Here is a 19,774-nt window from a genome sequence, read left to right as displayed (position 1 = left end):
TCCACCCACTGACAGTGTGTAGCACTGTGTACAATACCAGCATTCATTTTGTCAACTCTAGTTCAGAGGTAGAAGAGTGTATAGGGCCTCTTATCAGCTTCTGAAAGAGCCTCTCTGTCCCAGTCATCCATCTGTCACTCTGTCTCCCTCTCTTCCCTTCCCTATTCACACTTATCTCACTCTATCAGTGCAGACCCTTTGACACAACTGCATTCATTGGCATTTTTTGGTGATATTTAACAGGCACTAAATATGCTGAACCAATCAGCCAATTTGCAGCTTTTAGCAGCCCCACCACTACCCACCACCACCAAAAAAAATGCAACTTGAAGTTGAGCATTACTTCTGTTTTTGCAGCAGTGCGTCCTGGTGTTCACATGTAGATGTTTTAGCGAAAGACAAAAATAAGAAGAAAGGGGAGATTCAGGCAGCTGCCCTCTTTTTTTCATACTCCCTGTGTGTTTGCATGCAGGCGGCGATGCGCGAGCGTGCACTTGTGTCTTTACAGAGTGAAGTTTTCTGGTGGGAACGGTTTTGTCTTCCTTTCGGTACCCTTTTTCAACAAAGCGAGGCTGTGATTGGCCCCCGGGCTGATGAATATTCACGTAGGTGACAAAGAAAGCTCCCCACATAAACAAAGTTGAAGCCAATTAGTCTCCCACACAGAATCACTGTGCTCCCGTGCGTGTGTGTGTCATGCACTTGTTGCATACGAGAGGAGAAACCGTGCCAGAGTCGACCCTGACGAATCGATTTAGGTTTTGGCTGCCATGGAGCTGCTAATTGTCGTGGCCCTACGTTACAGAATTGAAATCACAATATGAAAAAATGTCAGCGTGGGTGCTATAGTGTGGCCCTGGTGCGGATGTTCTGTGGAGCTCAGCAGTGTTGTGCCCCCGGGGCCCATGGTCCCACACTGACATTTCTCTGTGTGGAACAATAGTAAGAAAAAATAGGGTTGGAGATCTACACAAAAGATGGCTTGTTTCATGTTAGCTGTGACCTCTGAATAGTTTTCCTACTGCTCCTTGCATCAAGACCTTTCACCTACTTTAGGACCTTTCCACTTTGATCACATTAGAAAAGACACTCCTTTTCCTCTATTGGAGTCTAAAGAAGTAAGACGTGCCGAGTCTGTCTCCTTACTGAAACCCTGTCTTTATAACTAATGCTGTTATCTGTGGTTTTCTCTGTTTTGTTAATTTTTTTTCTCATTTTTTCAATTTATTTTGGGTCCCTTGAGAACAATATGCTTTATTTTTAAATAAGAAGATATCATACATCGTACATGATGAGGTTACTACTGCACTGATCAGTACACAGCGACCAGTGACAACATCCACTTTGGTGAAATCTCCACGACTGCCATTTTCTTTTTTATTTTAGATATATGTGCTTCTTTTTCTTTGGCCTAGTGAGTGCTCTCACCTTTATTTTGGTGTGTTATATAGTTTTTTTTATCAAACAACAGCTGTCGACCGTAGCACCGCAGAATCTTTCATCTACTCATGACTGGAGGCTCATGCTCGTGACAGCATGACAGGATATAAAGATTACAGCATCCTCCCTCTGCTCAGCTGTGTTGTTAGCTAGCTGCTTCTTTTGATAGGCGGATGAAGACAGAAGTACAAAGAAAAATTAGTTCTTACATAAAGAAAGCTGTGCACAACAAGTAGGCTATGATTTCTGGAAATTTACATGAATGTTGGCGTTATTAAATGTGTTTTTTGTACACCACCAGGCAGCTGCCATTCAGTCTTATAATTTTAAGAAAAGAAAGTCGATTTCTCCCAAACCAGGATTTTCACACGTTAAAAAAAATGTTGTACATGCCCAAAGTAAAATATTTTAAGTTTTACTTTTCTAGATAATTTTAAATAATGTAAGCAAGTTTGGTAACCGCAAGAATCTTCATATCATATTTTACATACGACATCTTTAAGCAGCATATAAAATTAAAGAGGAAAATTCAAAATTAAGTGACAGAAGCATGACATGCGGGCAATAGATTTAAAGAAATAGCTTGACAAATATTATTTGTATTACAGTTTCATTAAGCTAATATGTTCTGCATTTCTTTTATAGGGTGGTGCTATCTCAATCCTGACAGCCTGTGAAAGACCTGGTGATTTTGTTGGAGTGGTTCTGATAGCTCCCCTGGTCCAGATGAACCCGGAGTCAGCCACACCATTCAAGGTACCACATACCAATCACCGACCCTTTAAACCACTATTCTCTTCTTTCTGTTCTTTTTCTCTCCTCTCCCAACCCAAGAGGCAGTTATCTTACTTTACTCAGGTTTGCTGTGGATGGTGTCTATAATACTTATAATACTGGCACCTTTTATTTTGTGTGTTTCAAAGGCAACAATCAGTTCAGGTATCACTAGAGCTGCATAAATGGCCTCTCACTGAGTCTTTGATACAAGTATGTCCCAAGTGTGGCCAATCTCTGACAAATCTCACAGAGGAGGCTGTTTTAACAGAAATAAATGACTTTTTTATTCCTTATTTTATGAATTAAAAGTCTAACACTAATACATAATAGTGCAATATTTAAAACCAAAATAGGAGAAGGAAACAGTCTTCATGAATGATGTCACATGAAAATAAGCTATGCTCTTCTCTGTTTGTAGGTTTTCATGGCAAAACTGCTGAACCACATGCTGCCCAGCCTCACTATGGGCTCCATCGAGTCCAAATGGCTCTCACGGGACAAGAGGCAGGTGAGAGACTGATGCTGGCAATGTGTGTTTTGGGTGGCTGAGCACTCTTGTTGTTTGAAATTGAAATATCACTCACTGAGACTGTGGGAAATAGAATTTTCAAGGTGTAAATTTGTCCGCGGTTGATTGTCTACGCTAATGTCAAGTCACACTATGTTTATTGTCCAATCCCATGCCAAAACACCACATCTTTGTAGACACTGTACGCCTTTTCCAAACAGCAGGACAGGTTTGCGTGCGTTTGTTGGTTGTGTTATTTTGTAAACACAGTACATGCTACACACCCATACTTTGTAGTGCCCCTAGAGACATCCCTGGAGAAACAGAAACAAATTCTCATGGCATGTCACCACGCCTAAATTTTGCACGAATTTGAGTCTGCGTGTGTGTGTGTGTGTGTGTGTGTGTGTGTGTGTGTGTGTGTGTGTATGCCTAGTTTACATCAACATTCCTACATCCTGCTGCTTCTGCTTCCTACAGTCAGTCAGAGGAAGTTGTGTTCTTCCAGATACAAGAATAAACAATAGCAGATAAATACTGAATCAAAGGATGTAATCATGTAACAGGTAATCTAGGCACACAGGTATCCAACTGCATAATGAGACTATGTGATACGATATTGTTACTAGAAGGAAAGTTGCAGGGGTGGATCATACTTTGCTCTGATTTCTCACTGTAACCTTTTCTTCATGTGTTTTCAGTAAAGTAGAAAGCTCAATTTCACAACTGAATATGAAACCGTTCGGTAGCCTTATGTTGTTTTATTCATTGTGAGCGGGGATCAGTGGGAATGAACGTCTCAGTCAAGTTCGGTACATAAATGTTCATGGCCTCAAGATGTTCTTTCACCAAAAGACAGGAGAAAAGTAAAAAAACTAAATGAAATTTGCTGTTGCAGGATTTATATTTCTTTTTTCATCATCTACCACCAATCAGCTCACAAACGATCTTATGATGAGCTTAATGAATACTTTTTTGTATTGGTCCTTTTTGCTCCTGTAACTGCAAGTCATTGTTATTTAGTGAACATGCAGTGACACTACTTGTGTCACTAGTTGTGTAATATTCAAGATGCACACAACAGTGTCCACTGATCAGTTTGCTGATTGTCGCATAACAAACAAATGCAAAATGTTACTAATTTTAAAATGAGGGATGATAAAGCATGATGCAGAACCATAAACGAAGCATTGATGCACATACATAAAGATACAAAGTCCACCATGCTACAAGACCCTGCAGCAGTTACATTCTTGCACGTTATCTTTAAAACGTGAAATACAATCTTTAACATTTAATACAAAAAACAGTGAAAAAAATAGGTTGAAAAGAAATAATAAACTATTACTCTCATCAAAACATTTTGAAGTTAATTTATTTCATTTTGTAGCCCAAAGTTTTTGATGATAGATTAGATGGAAGGATGTCGTCTACAGCACGAGGTTTCACAGTCTCCTGGGCTGATGTGGTGTCATTAGTCAAGCCACCTGTGACAATAGAGGAATGCTCTTTCTGTCAAAGTCAGCCACAGCTGTGCTTACATAGATGCTGAATAGACATGAGTAACTGTATGACTTATGTGACAGCTACTTGTAACTACATGTTTAATGTCAGAGAAACAGGGAATTCCCTCTCCGATTTACCTCCTTAGCTTCCTTTTTCCTCCTTTTTCCTTTCTGCTTCCTTTTAACATAACTCCACTTTTTCATCCTGCTTCGCTCACATTTTTATTTCTAAATAAAACTCACTGTCCATTTATTAGCGACCATTTGTTCCCGCTTCCCCTCCAACTGCCACAGATTTCCCAGGAGTCTTTTCATTTTCATGCCCATATTTTCTCCCTGAGAACAACTTTTCTCCCTTCAGTGTTATGCCATATTTGGAGAAAACTACAGTATGTATTTGCTTGTTCATTCTAGGCTGTGCACACCCTTTCTAAATGTGTAACACATATCTTCTCATAGTTGTATATTGCGAGAAATTAGAAAATGATTAGGCTTGCAAGATCTTGCATTTATTACAAGTTGTATTAACATTTAAGTGGGGTTTTTATTGAGCATTCTAACAAATTAAAATTAAAAAAATTAAATATTAATTTACTTGTATGAGTTTTAACAACTTGAACACATAAAATGTATTTCTCCAGCATATACTGTAATCTATAATGCAGTTCAAACGTGTTGTAGCTTCCAGCTAATTTTAAATCAAAACACTGACCACAACCTGGCCAGATGTATTTGGCATCTGTTACCATGGTGATTTAAGCCAGGTAAAGGAGAGGAGTAAGAAAATGGCCAGTTTAACTCGCTTTATCTATCAGTGGTTTTAACTTTTAGGGTGATTGGGTGATGGCAAAATTAAATCCGCCATATATTATGTTAATTTTTGAATGAAAACAACTGAATCCTCATTTAGTCTGTTGTCATCACATCCTTTAGTGTGTACAGAATGTTGTGGTAGCAACCTGGAGAATTGTTTTTGTTCAGTCAGTTGCGTGCTGAAGAAAGAGAGGGAAAAGAAGCAGACAGTTGTCAAACCAAAGATAAGTGATATGCAGCGTCGTGAGAATCCAGCAATGACCGGCAGACCAAGGCCAAACAACATGCAACCTGCAGGGACTTCGTATCATCATGGCAGGCCCAGTTTTCCACCAAGAGTAAGGCACAATCTGAAGCAGGATAATGCTGGACTCAGAGCCCAACTGGAAGAGACTCAGTGTCAGCTACACATGTGTAAATCCAGTCTTAGAGAAGCAAACACGAAGGCCTTGTATTTTGAGAGTCAGGTGGATGAGTATCGCAGAAAGTTCTACTATTTGGATATAGAAACTGAGAAGACAATCAACGATCTGAAAAAGCAGCTGGACGCAGCGCTCAGTAATGAAACCAAGTCTTACCTGCAGGACATTCACACGCTCAAATTTGAGCTTCGTGAAGCTAAAATTGAACGAATCAACAATGAAAACAGGTTGATTCTAGCAGATAAGATCATGCATAAGCTTACTTCTAACCTGGGCGATGCCAACAAGAAGCTGCAGCAGCCGAACAGAAACTCTATAGACACCCAAACGATGATCAGTGACGCTCCTTCAAAGAACCAGTGCTGTGAGATGCAACAGATGTGCATTGACCAACTCCAGCAGCAGCTTCAAAACGCTAAGGAAGAACTGAAGAAGCAAGCTGAGGAACACGAGGATGAGAAAGAGGCTTTACGCTCTGAAATTAAGCAACTTAAAGGCCTCAAAGAACAAAATGAGGAGAAGCTGATGAGTTTAGAGAAAGAGCTAAACGACACGAAAGCTTCCTACATCGCACTCCTGGAGGAGCAAAAGAAGGAGAATGCTAACTTCACACAGGCACTGCAAAAAGAAGAGGAGGAGAAGGCCTCACTTCTAAAGACTCTGAAGGAGCAAGAGGACATGGAGAAGAGATTGGAGGAACTCACGTCTATAATCAATGAGTTAGAACAAGAGTCGGAAGAGAGGAAGAGGAGTTGCTGGCCTTTTAGGTTCTTTTCTTAACTGGCATCTGTCAGTCTGTATTAAAAAATGAATAAATAAATGTGTTTTATGAAATAGCCTTTCAGTCTTGTGCTTTTGTTTAGGTGACAACATGAGTGCACAGTTTTGGGGCAACATTTTGAATACGTTAGGGCAATAAAATGACTGGGTAACACCTTAAAATAAAAAAATTCAAATGAAACTTTACACAACTTAAAATTCACAACCATTACTTGAATTTACTTACAGTACAATAAAAAAAAAGAAAAACCTGACTTTTCCCCTCATTCTTATGTTCTTAGGTATTTGTAGGTAAATATAATTACATTTAAATTCAAATAAGATACACTGAAATTACATTTAATTACAAGGGAATTACATCCATAGATGTGGGCTGTATTATAAAGTGTTACCAAGGACTTTAGTTAAGGTTAGCAGAAGATCACATTTTCCCTGATACATTTGAAGTTTGCATGAAATACTTCACATTATAAGTATAATTTTTTTCAAAGAAACAATGGAAATGACTGAAAAGCTGTCAGAGCTGTTGCATTTAAATGTAGCCAATAGGGACAAAATATTGTTTATATATTAATATTGTTTCTTGCAGATACAGTATCAGGTAAAATATTTTATACATGTACACACATATATATATATATATATATATATATATATATATATATATATATATATATATATATATATATATATATATATATGTGTGTGTGTGTGTGCGACTAAGGGCATAATTAAAGAGAATGTAAGTGTATTTTATTTAAAAGTAAATTGTTAAGTAAATTGTAAAGTAAAAGTAAATTAACAATCTAAAAGTAAATTGTTATTATACTTAGCTACAAATATTGGGTTAACAACTCAGGTTTTTAAGGGAAATAGTAGTAGTAGTAGTAATTTTGCAGGAAAACAAAAAAATGTGTGGGTTGAGTGGGTTTTCTCCGGATACTCCGGCTTCCTCCCACATTCAAAATATGTGCAGTTAGTGAGGATAGGTTAATTGGAAATTTCCCATAGGTGTGAATGCAGGAGTGAATGGTTGTCTGTGTCTATGTGTTAGCCCTGCGACAGACTGGCGACCTGTCCAGGTTGAACCCTGCCTCCCGCCCTAAGGCAGCTGGGATAGGCTCCAGCCCCCTCCCATGACCCTGAAAAAGGAGAAGTGGAAATGAATGGATGGATGGAACAAAAAATAGATAGATGCATAGGAATAAGGGGGTAACAAGTGAAGTGGAGTGGCTTAACCTTGCCTAACTTCTAGGTCTTTTATGTTTTAAGTGAAAGAAATTAAATTAGACGTGGCTCCATCAGTTTAAGGTCACATAGGCCTGCACATTTATTTTATTCTGATAAGTTGGCAAGGGAATTTTAATGTTGATAAATAATAGAATATCCATCATAGAGATATATAGGGACATATAATGAACATTAAATAAACCTGTAAAAAACAGACGTAAAAAGGCAAGGCAGTTAATATGAATGTCAGTGAATGTGACATCTGTTATAGAGCGCTTTGAGTACTCTGAGAGAGTAGAAAAGCGCTATATAAGAATCAGTCCATTTACCATTTATATATTAATATTGTTTCTTGCAGATACTGTAAAATACAATTTTCCACATTTCACACTGTGTACTTTTGAAAAGTTTTTCTCACAGTTTTCTGTTATAAGTTTGGTTTGAGAAACAAAGTGAATATTTGATCACTGTACTAGCTGTTAGATTCAACATTTAAAATGCAGAAAGGACTCTTTATTGTTCATCTGCTCTTAGGAGACTCCAGGCCATCTGTGCATGAGCGACCGTTTTCCCTTTTAATTTGTACCATTTTTCTTCTGGCTGACACGTTTGTGCAATTTATTGCCCACAGTAGCGCTGCATGCATCTAATTGTACACAGACTCTCACTGATGATGTAGAGGTGTCAAAAACTTAAAAACTTGGCATTACAGGGTTGAAGGAGCATTTGTGCTCTATGAAAGGATTGCTGAGTTGAGTTAAGCCTGACCAAAATTATTTCTCTGAGCTTAATTAGAAAGAGGAACAGCAGGAATGAACTTACATTGATATCAGTCCAACATCCGGTGGAGAGAGATGATAAACCAAAGCATCTCCACCCTGGCCTCTTTTGTTTCTCTCCTGTCAGGTGGAGGCATATGACGCTGATGAGCTAAACTATCACGGCGGGATGCGAGTATCATTCGGCATGCAGCTGATGGCGGCAGTGGAGCGTATGCAGAGGGAGATCCCGTCCATCAGCTGGCCCTTCCTGCTCCTTCACGGTGACGCCGACAAACTCTGTGACATCAGAGGCTCCAGGATGATGTATGACAATTCACCGAGTACAGACAAGAAAATCAAGGTGTGTATGGTTAATTTACAGAAAACTGTATCTGTAGAACTGCCTTAGGTTCAACAAGGTGTTGGAAACATTCCTCTAAGATTTAGATTCATATTGATAGATTAGCATCACATAGTTGGTGAAGATTTGTTGACTCATTGTCATGTTCAATACACCAGTTTGACATGATATGAATAAAACATGCCATGCTGGAAGCAGCCATCAGAAGATGGATGGTTGGATGGTGGTGGTCAGCAACAGTACACGCTGGGTACAATGCTCAGTTGGCACTAAGGAGCCCAATTACACCACCAGCAACACACTAAACTATTAGCACGAAGCAGGACTGCTTCATGCTTTAATGGTGCTGTAGAAATAAAATAAAATTGAATTGAGTTGAGTTGAACTGAATGTTGTTTATGCCAAATTCTCTCCCTACTATCTCAACGTTGAAGCTGAAATCGAGAGTCATCAGACCAAACAACACAATTTCTGGTCTTTTGATATCCAATTTTGGTGAGCAGGTGTGAAACACAGACTCAGTTTTCTGTTCTTAGCTGACAGGACTGGGGTGGTCTTCTGCTGCTTGTAGGTTCAATCTATTGTGCACTGAGAGAAATTGTTATGCATATCTTGGTTAGTTGGTTATTTGACTTATTGTTGCCTTCTTGTCAGTTCAAAGCAGTGTGACCATTACCGTGACATCTGACAGTGTCCAGGAAAATCCCAGTAGATTAGCAGTTTCTGAAATACTCCAAATACACCAAACGCCATGCCACGTTCAAAGTCATTTAAATTATGTTTCTTCCCCATTTTGATGGTTGGCCTGAATTTCAGCAGGTCTATATGTCTAAATACACTGATATGTTTAAATATTTGCGTTAATAAAGTTTCAGATGAGCGTTTATAAAGTGCAACAACTGAACGTGACACAGTGCATAAATATGGTGAATAACGTTGCCTCCAGCATTAAAGGTGTCTTCTGACACTTTAAAAATGATGATTCGAGATTACAAAGCTGAGGTCTTTGTGTTTGATTAATACAGAGACTGTCCGTCATTAAAACTCGTTGTTATTAAAATATAACATAGAGATGGGTGGCAAACTAAAGGAAAAATATACAAAGCCTTGACTTTACAGTCAGGGATTTTACACAATGCTGTGAAGCATTTTACAGTGATGTGATGCAACACATGCCTATACCTGTATTACATTATGAAATGCAGCTTAAACCTCTTAAATCCCAAGAGCTTCAACACTGGTATTTGTAAAGAGGGAAGTTTCACACACTATGTTGTCACATGGTTCATCACATGGAGGTTAAAAAGAGGATGAACAAGAGACATGAGAATGAGACACATGAGAAGTGAAATCAGATATAACGAATGTTCTGTTTTCGTGCAGCACAGTGAGACAGATAGTGCAGGGAGCAGAAAATCAAGTGGTGCTTGTGAGGCTCAGATGCTTCTTTATCACATGTTTTATCAAAGTAATAATTGGACCAAATGCAGGGGCTTTCCACGTTAGTTCAAGCTGTAAACGGAAGTCATTTGATCACAGCAAAATGTTTGGTGTGATCAAATGACTTTTGTATTAAATCCCTGTAGGTTTGGCAAAGCAGGAAGAACCCGTTGCAACTTTGAACACACTGCAAGTTGTTAAAAAGCATTGTAGAACAAAAATGAAATGGTTTTACATACATCCCTCTGATCGTTTCTTATCATTTCTAAATGTTATCCCAGATCTACGAAGGAGGCTACCACGCTCTTCACCATGACCTCCCTGAGGTGGCTGAGTCCGTGCTAAAGGAGCTGACCACCTGGATCACAGAGCACATCCCAGCTGCAACATCGCAGGAAGCGCAAGGCTCCTAAATGTATGGCCTGCACACCTCTGTTGAAGCTCTGAGGAAACTGCCAATCTCGTCATAAAATGCCTGCTCACGTTCCTGTAGTGCGTCAGGCGTAATAATACTACTGCACTTTCCTGTCTGGGAGTTATTTGGGCATACTGATGGACATTATAGTCTCTGTATAACAGGTTTATTAGCAAATCCTCTGGGCTACTGTAAAAAAAAAAAAACACACACACTCTTCCTCCTATCTGTACATCAGGCCACTGATATAAATTGGGCAATAGGGTCAGTTCTTATTGTAAATACTCTGTAGCAATGGTCAGCATCATGGCAAAATTTCTGATCAGGGATGTGCCTCATGTGTTTATATGCTTCACATCATCTCCACTGAACTGCTCGTGTGCAGCTTTTAGAGAGTAAAGACTGTCACAAACTTTACTCCCTAAAAGCAAGGGTTCGAAGTGCAATAATGGGTATGGCCTTTCATTTTCTCATTTTATAAACAGGCCAGATCTTTTAAATATTAATAACAGAGGCAGCAGAATACAGAAGCATTTCTTTCTGCCTCAACTACCATTAACAGACTGGGTTAGAGGTCAGGAACAGAAGGAGGTTGGCACCTTTGGAGCTGTTGTCGGTTCAGGGATGCATGAATACTTAATAGATAACATATCATTTAGCGACACTGAATAGCCATCTTAAAGTCTCCTTAGTTTACTCCACCATACTCTCTGACCTTATCCCATCTCCTCTTCCTCTCCTGCCTCCTCACTGACTGCGCTGTTTTGTAATATCACATTTCTGATAAAGGCAGCTTTTATAGAGCTGATCAGAAGCATATACTGAAAGCACTCTATATGTAATAGTCTTCTCCTGACTTCCTCTTTGCTTGATCTGAGGACAGATGGTTAGCCTAAAGACAGATGGTTGACAGTGATACATCATATGAGGATAAGGTACTGTAGTCAGTCTAAATCCAGATGATGATCTAGCTTCATAAATTTTGTCCTAATGACGATATAAGTACTTCTTATCTGCCTAACTGAGTGACCGATTATTAAAATAGTTTTCCATATAGGTGCTATGTATGCGATCCTAGTCAAGAGTGTAAGATGGGGCTAAATTATTCAGATGAAACTGCTTTGAATCGCTCTGCAGGTGGGAGGTCAAAGGTGAAGTGTTCTCTGACCTTTATGGCCGTAGTCGAGCTCACTGTCAGTTGTTCACTGAGGCCAAGCCTTGATTGATTAAGTTCAGGCTGCAAACTTAGAGGGCCAGCTATAAAGTGAAAGGGGAACATGACATGACTTTATTCCAGGAAGCAGCCAGTCTGGCTTCGTTTTTTTTTAATCTTGTTCTGTAAAACTAACCTTTGATGTTCTTAAAGTATAGGGACATCAAAGGTGAGGACAAGGGGCCGTTCAAAGGGTTAGCATTTAAAATCAGCTCTTGCTCGATGTGGGTTTTCAGCTGAACCACAGCAATAATGTCAAAGCAGCCTACATTTGTGGTTTGTCAGTAATTATAAACTAGACAGACACGCTCTGAACTACCTATTTGATAGTGTCGTGTAGACTGTAATTACTGGTCACATACACTTAGCTTTTACGTGTTCGTCAAGCACAATGAGGTTTCAGATTATTAAACGTGCACCGCTCACAACTTGGAAAGCAATTAGGGTCTTTTGTGGTGCTTAATTTTTGACACCAGACATCCGTGATACCGCTTTTAGTGACTCGTTCTGTGGTGAACACATCCAGTAAGCAGTTCTTTGATAGAGATTCAACTGGCCAGCCTGTTTTCTTTTTTTTTCTTTTTTCGGTATTACCCGGAGTTCAAAGAGACTCATGCACATAGTGAAGGGGGAAGCTTGCTGCTGTAACCACGGTTACTCTTGTTTAGTCATAGCAGCAGCAGTGTGGCAGAAGAGTCCTTTTTTTCTTTTTGACATGTGTTGTCACCACGGTGACCACGAAAAGACTGACAGAATGAGAGCAATTTCTGGCCTCTCTGTCTTTATGTCTCTTCCCTTCACCCCGCCTTGTCTCACCCATACTATTTTTTCTTTGTTTGTTTGTTTGTTTATTTTTTAGCCACAGTAACCGGTGCTCTTTGTTCAATCCATCATGCAAGCCTTTGTTCTACTACATACTCAAACATTGTGTACCCTCAGCCACCCACACTGTCCCTAGTGGCCAATTATCAGAGCTGCAACAGGTTATATTGTAAAGTGTTCAGATACAATTTTTATTCTTTTTTTCTGATTCTTGGACCATATGGCTGAGACCAAGGGTGCTAGATGTAGGTGGGAGGAAGGGGCCATTAAATCTTTTTTCTTTCTTCAGCTTCTTCTTTAGGTGAGCTGGTGTGCTTTAAATCAGAAAATGGGTTTCTGCAACATTAACCAACAAGAAAGACTTTTACATCGCAGCAAAACAATCAGAAGGAGCAATTTAAAATGTCATATTAAAGAATTTTAGTCTGACGTTGTTTTGCTCCCAGTATGAAAAGATTACATAAAATGACTGATGATGAGGGAAAAGGCTCTATTATCAGGACTGGCTTAGGCAGTAGACCATGTGTTTTTTTTTTGGGAGGGGGTTGTGGGAAGGAGAGGTTATCATAAGGTCAGTAGTTTGACTTCCAGGTCTGATATCTTTAAGAGCTTTTTGCCCACCTGCTTTGAAATAAGTCAAGCGTGACACATACTTTAACTTTAAATGTGACCTGAAGTCGCTTACTTACAAACGTTGATGTGGCTTCTTCTTCTATTAACATCTTTCCTGGTGTTTTCAGACTGAACTGCGTCAGCTGTATTATCGAGTTGCATTAGAAAATAAAATAATTAATCGTTATCGGCAGAGTGCTTTCCATAATGTGAAAAAAATAGCATTGAATACAAAATACAACATGAGACATGAAAGCAAACAAATCAGTGTAGAAGAGGGAATAAATAGAAGGAACTTCAGGATGTAAGTGCATCCTCTTCTCTATTTTTACAGACGTCAAAAAATACTTTGCCAGAACAAATATTGGATTACTTTGCAGCGGGTGCAGACATAGATGGAGATGTAAATGTATTCATCAGTCCCGATGGGAGTCAGACCCTTAACCTCAACTGAACTGCAGGGGTTTTTATCACCAGCCCTTCAAACACAATCTGCTCCTGATTAGGCTGCAGCAGGAACAGCGCACACAAGTGTCGCGCGGTCCCAGTTTTATTCAAACTCATAATAGCACCCCTGCTGCAACGCATCAGCGCGATTGTTTCAGCCTCGCAGGATCCTGCGTAATTTCAAAAAGCTGTACCTGTCAGACTACATGAGTGCATAATACTGCTGTCGCTGGCTACGGGGGTGGAGAGAGATGGAGATATGGTGAGAGGGGAAGAGAAAGAAAAAGGAGAGGAGAGAAGCTGTCAGTAACCATGGCAGCACTGTTTTTTTGGGTTTTTTTTCAGAGTAAAAATGTGGATTCATTAATGCTACAGGAAGTGTGCCAGACGTTTGTGTGCTTTCAGGGCCGGTTGTCCATTTGCTGCTCTGAGGATTCCCTTTTGTGTGAGCACTGAGATAAGAGAGCAAATAATTAGCATCATCAGCTCACAGTGAATAATAAGAGCTGCGCACACTCAGTGAATTTGGAAAAAAAAAAAAGACTGTCTAGTCTGCTGTTTGGTCCAAAAACATACTATTCCCATTGAATGATTTCGAAGACATAACAAGGCCTTTTATCACATAGGTTTGTGCATTTTCCCTATGGAAGCAAAACCTTTTCACTGGATTTTAGTCCTTTCTTAATAAAGTGTAGTCCCCTTATATTGTCTTTACATCTTGTGAAGGCTTGTAAGCCATCACATGCTCCCTTTTCCCTGATATGTATCCTTACAAGCATGGAGTGAGAGAAGGAATGCCATAAATGTGCACATATATTACTCTATTAATAAATGATAATCCACTTGACTGTTAAGGTCCTTCAGTTTTTAGGCTTAGGAAGTTGAAATTAAAGTAGAGAAAAGAATGAGGGCAGGAAACCACTCAATCTAATTTGGCTGCAGCTTTCATAAAGAAATGTGTCACAGCTGGCCTACAGGGTGATGTAATTAGGCCACTTCAGTTTAATGTTTGTCATTTTTTTATTTCGACTGTATGACTGTTTCTAAGAGAAGAGCTGTTTTATGCTAATAAGCCTGAGGTGCAAAGGCCAGTCTTTATGTAGTTTTATAAGATTAAAGTGCACTTGAAAGATTCAGTTCGCATGAATGGGGCTCTGGAGTGAATGCTGAAGAAAGCAGCAAGAATTGAAGGGGTCGTCTTCCAAAGTGAATGTAAATCCAGGAAAACGGTTTTATCTTATTGTCGTAATCATGTGTGTAGAAACAAAAACAGATGCTCCAGGTTGTTAACACGTAAACCTTTAAATGTTTGAATCGTCATAACTGTGTTTTGGAGCAACGCCCCAGCTCAAATCTTGCTGTTCTAACCGACAGTTTTGACAAACTTGATTTGTTTCCAGCCGTCACGCTGCTTGGTTGCTGAACACAATTGTAATACTCTGTACATAGAAATGCTAATGAAGAAATGAAGACTACATTGTATTTTACATATCTTTTATTTATCTTGTATTTATAGAAATTCATTTAATGTATAGGCATCAAAGTACTGATAACACATCACGACAAGGCACTTTTTTTATACCACAATCCAATCGCTCATTGAGTTTCCCATCTATTCAAGACTTCATAACACTTTTGTTGTTATGGAAACTGGTTGACGGTTGTATGTTTGTACAGTTAAGCAACCCAGAAAATGTATGGCAGTGTTTCTGAAAAGACTCTGTCTACTGAAGTTCATGTCTTGAAAAACGTCACACACTGTCTTTGTCAAAGATTTTTGTTTAAACTTCCAGATTTTAATTTGACTTTTTTTTTTGTTCTTTTTAAAATATATATATATATTTTAAAAAATGATTAACAACCAAAGGGTGTTACTGCTAAAGGTTTGTTGCCTTGTACTTCTTTATCAAATTAGATTTTCAGGAAGTTGTTTTCTCATTTTGATCTTTATCTAAGGTGAAATAAACATGAGTGCAAAACATTTACGTAACACCTGCAATTTATACACCACGCAAACTACTGAAAGAAAAAAAAAACAGTTATCAGGTTTTCAAGCAGATAAAAAAGCAACTCTAATCAATTTGGGGAAATTTTTAATTTCATATAATTGAAGAGATTTTTGTGACAATAACTTTTGTACATTTATTTTTGAATTGTATTCTGGTTGTTGTCTGTGCCTTATTATGCTAATGAATGTGGTTTTATGCTCACTTGTGAGTCTGTGAGTGTTTTCTGCACTTGAAGCATCTGTTTCTCTGTTTACTCTTTTCTGAGTGCGTGTGTGTGAGTGTGTGTGGTCACGTCTGTTTCCGTTCCTGGTTGAGTAATTGTGTCTTTCTGCTTATCGTCTTCCTGTCTGTCTGTTTTCACTGATGTCTGTCTAAATTTCTGTCTTTATCGTAGGTCTAAGCAGGTTGGGGTTGAAAACTGTTTCCGAGTCTTTCAGTACAGGCTCAGCTACAGCACATAAATACCTCCCAGATTCTTTAAAGACCTGTTTTGTCTAAGCCATTTAGAGAAATGCAATATTTAACACAAAAATTGATGCATTTGGCTTGCTAATATGGCAACAGTGTTGCTGGGTTGTCTTAAAGTTATTTCTTTTGCTCCCAGTGGGACTCAACAGAAAAAACAGGAAGTTCAATCAATCACATAATAATAATAACAATAATAATGATACGAGGGTTTGTAAAACAACAGAAATAACATGCAGATTTTTCCATTCTGACCGCTGTGTATTGAACGCCTACATTATTTAAGTGCTGTGAGGTTAAAATTATAACTCTAGAAAGTCTCACAGTTATGTCGTCTGTCTTAGAGAGTCCAACATTTACTTTAATCTGTGTTTGTGTCAGTATTTCATTTTGATTTTTAAGGGTGGCACGGTAGCCTTCTTGGTAGGAAAAGCTCGACATCTTGATAAGCTGAGGAATTTTGGCACTGCGGACAAAATTGTAAACACAAACCCTAACGTCATCTTCGTAATCGTGCATTTGCAATGTCAAATCAATCAAATGGTTAGTGTTTAGAGACCATACACCACAACCTACAAAAAAAAGGATTTGTTTTGTTTTTTTATGACAAAACTTTATTGAGTCTTCCTTATTAAATTTTTTTTCTCAGTTTATGTAGTACTGGATGTACTTTATGTTAACAGTGTTGATGTGAAAAATATGCCAGTTTTTAAACATTTTCTACACCTCTAAAGACCGTAGTGCACACTTTCATTTAACATCGTCCTATACTTCTCATACTTCGCACTGATGCATTATAGTCACATCATAGGTTGAGTGTCAGCATTTGACATTTTACTTCAAATCTGGCACAAAATTGTATATAATATGTAATAATGGAAATACTTCTGAATGGCTGAATGGCAACTTATTTGTTACTAGACTGTTGATAATGTCCATACTCTCTTACAGAATAAATGACTGTTTAACTGAACAGGCTGGCTGGCTGGACTTACTGCTGTCTCAATTCTGTTATGTGGCTGGGTATGCGTAAAGAGGGGAGGTTATCAGTCATCTTCATTGTTATTATTTTATTTTGAAATCACATGTAGCTCATGACCTTAACATTTAAGGTCACGATTAAGGTCATAAAAAGAACAGAGTATCACATGTGAGAATTTTTCAAATTTCTCAAAGAGTGTAAACAAAGAAAAAACATTTGGATTCAGCTCCTACTTCAGGTGAAATGAAGCTTGGAAAGTAGATTTTTTACACAGTAATACATATTGCAGGGTTAAGTGAGGTGTGACACAGGTCAGTAGGCTTGGTCGACCTGATTTTAGTAGTGTTTCATGAGCAAAACTAAAGACTTACCTTGGGAGAAAAAAAATCAGCATTTGTTTGCCAGGCTGAAAAGTACGCATCAGGCAGTAGGTGGCAGTACTGGCTCATACAATTCACTGAAGACAGGCTTGGTTATATGAATGTGGTACTGGAACTGGTACACACACATGCAAAGCATGAATGAACCGAGGACTGGTGTGAGATTTCTAGGGTTTTTTTCAGTCTTGGAGCATGAATGTACTCTGACATCTTTTCCACAAGCTAAGGTCCTTGTGTTAAGTGCCGTCTTGTCTTCCAAGTGCTGACCAACCTTTCTCTCTGTCTCTCTGCTACTGCTCTGTCTACCTCTCCCTAGCCTCAGCGTGTGCGTGTGTGTATGTGCATAATAACTCTTCTTACTTCCTCTCAGGAGTAGGCATGGCCACCTAAACTCTAATGATACACCTGTCACTCGTTACCTTCATCACCCTCATCTACAGTACTTAAAACCAGCTCTGCTTATCATTCACTGCCAGACTGTTGCACTACACTGCTGCTAGCATTTAAAATTCCAGTCCTATTTAGCTTTGCCTGTACCTCACTGCCTTAGATTCATTCCTGAAGAGTCAGCTGATTGTTTTGGGAGGAAGCCAGCCCTGAGCCCATCTCCAAGGACTACCAGCAGGTGGAGTGAACATTTGGAGAGCAGAGTCTGGGGAGTGTTTCAGCATCAACCCTGGGAGTCAAGTTTTTTAGACATCTGGACATGGATTTTGTTTGGAGCTTCAGATTAATCAGTCTGGGGGAGGTTTGATTTGTTAGTCTGTCTTAACTACTTTAGAAATCTCCTTTCTGATCTGGTTTGATACTCAGACTTGTGAATGAACAATCTGCAGGCAGATCATTGCAGATTTATCCAATGGAAGAGACTAAACTTGATAGAAATATTTTTGAATTTCATTCTGCATCATTCTGAGTTTTTCTGCTGGCAATGTTCACATTAAAATCTTTGAGCCCTTTCTTGAGTGTCCTTTTGGTAACAAAACACAACACCTTGTTTAATAAATTTAACTGTATTCTTAGAGTGGCAACATGAAAACATCACTTATGTATAATTGTTTTGGCTTTCCTCCTTTACCATTTTTTTTCTGCTGAAAGATTTTTGCCATGTAAAGTACAGCCGTAGAGTCATTTAACATTCTTCGAGTTTATTTGTCTTAATGCACAGGTGACACAAAGTTTGCTAGAAGCATAATAAGCCACGCAAAGCACATCAATGGAAGCAAATCAGATGGGACCTATCATCACTCTTCTCTCCTCCTCATCCATCAAAGTTACTGTATGTCTGAAGTCCAAGACTCAAGTGTTTGGAAAGGAAAAATACAAAAGCTGTCCAATTTTCTTCTGGTTCCCTGTTTTCTCTGCTTTTCCTCCTCCTCTTTACCCAGTAAATAGGTTAGTAGCTCTCCTTGAGACATTTTTAGAGTTTGTCAGGACCACATTAGCAGTAACTCTCAAAGGATGATACTTCCAGGAAAACCATGGCCAGAATCCACACTCTAAATCTGTATATTATACCACCATGATAAGATATAGATAGATAGATAGATAGATAGATAGATAGATAGATAGATGAAACTTTATTAATCCCTCGGGTAGGTTCCTCCGGGAAATTCAGTTGCATATTACAGATACAATAAGGGGAATGAGAGTAAGGAAATACACAATCTAACCCTGGGCCATTTTATATATACAAATTATACATAGGTGAGTTCTCAGGATAAGGGATAGGGAAGTTGGGTTAACAATAACTAATTTCCACAGTGTATCGTTTTCCACAATCTAACCTGTTCAATGACAATGTGGAGGTATATTTTTTTATATATAAACGTTTTACTTGTTTTATGGAGTTCATTCTTCCAGCAGGGGGAGCCTGGAGGTAGACTTTCCCGTTTGTTGGAAACAAAGACCTGAGCCAATCAGAAATCGGTTCAAGGAATTAAATCCGGGCTCATTGTGGCCATGGCAACGGATTTACCTTGGTGACAGCTGAGAAATAGAAATGGAAGAAGAGATGCGACATGGGCTGTAATGGTCCTGAGCAATACTCTCAGAATACTTCAGATCCACCCTCAGTGACCCCACTGCACCATGACAGGTTAATTTCTGCAGGGGGTGGACTCCCGAAGATCTGCAGTAAAACAAAGTAAACAAAGGCAGGAATATGAAAAGGGAAACAGCAACCTTCAGTAGTACCCTAATTCAGTAGAGCTCTGTGTATGAAAATAGAAGTAAATATAGACTGGTGCATTTAAGGAGATGATATTCAGAAGGTTACATGAAGATTTGATGTATTGGCTCAGAGGGTGATAGCAGAGACTGTTGCCTAATCTGAACATATCTATGAAAGCCCAGAGAGTCTGGAAAGAAGGAAAGGATAAAAGATACCAGG

General features: G+C 38.9%; 1 protein-coding gene across 2 annotated transcripts in view; it reads left to right on the top strand.

Moving 5' to 3' along the window:
• The window catches only part of mgll (monoglyceride lipase), a 44,656-nt gene extending 27,663 nt beyond the window's left edge, over positions 1-16,993 (top strand). For both annotated transcript variants that reach the window (XM_086276244.1, XM_086276243.1), the window contains 4 exons: positions 2,086-2,196; positions 2,636-2,725; positions 8,382-8,597; positions 10,319-16,993. In XM_086276244.1, the coding sequence (XP_086132370.1) occupies positions 2,086-2,196; positions 2,636-2,725; positions 8,382-8,597; positions 10,319-10,450 (549 nt within the window). In that variant the 3' untranslated portion in view covers positions 10,451-16,993. The remainder of the gene's footprint in view (positions 1-2,085; positions 2,197-2,635; positions 2,726-8,381; positions 8,598-10,318) is intronic.
• The last annotated feature ends 2,781 nt before the right edge of the window (positions 16,994-19,774 follow it).

This window comes from Aulonocara sp. 'chitande type north' Nkhata Bay, linkage group LG20 (assembly GCF_057382095.1).
Source record: "Aulonocara sp. 'chitande type north' Nkhata Bay isolate Kocher_YH1m ecotype deep benthic linkage group LG20, A_spYH_male_GT1.1, whole genome shotgun sequence".
Lineage (NCBI taxonomy): Eukaryota > Metazoa > Chordata > Actinopteri > Cichliformes > Cichlidae > Aulonocara > Aulonocara sp. 'chitande type north' Nkhata Bay.
The sequence above is the reverse complement of the archived record's forward strand: the minus strand, read 5'-3'. Positions and strand labels throughout refer to the sequence as shown.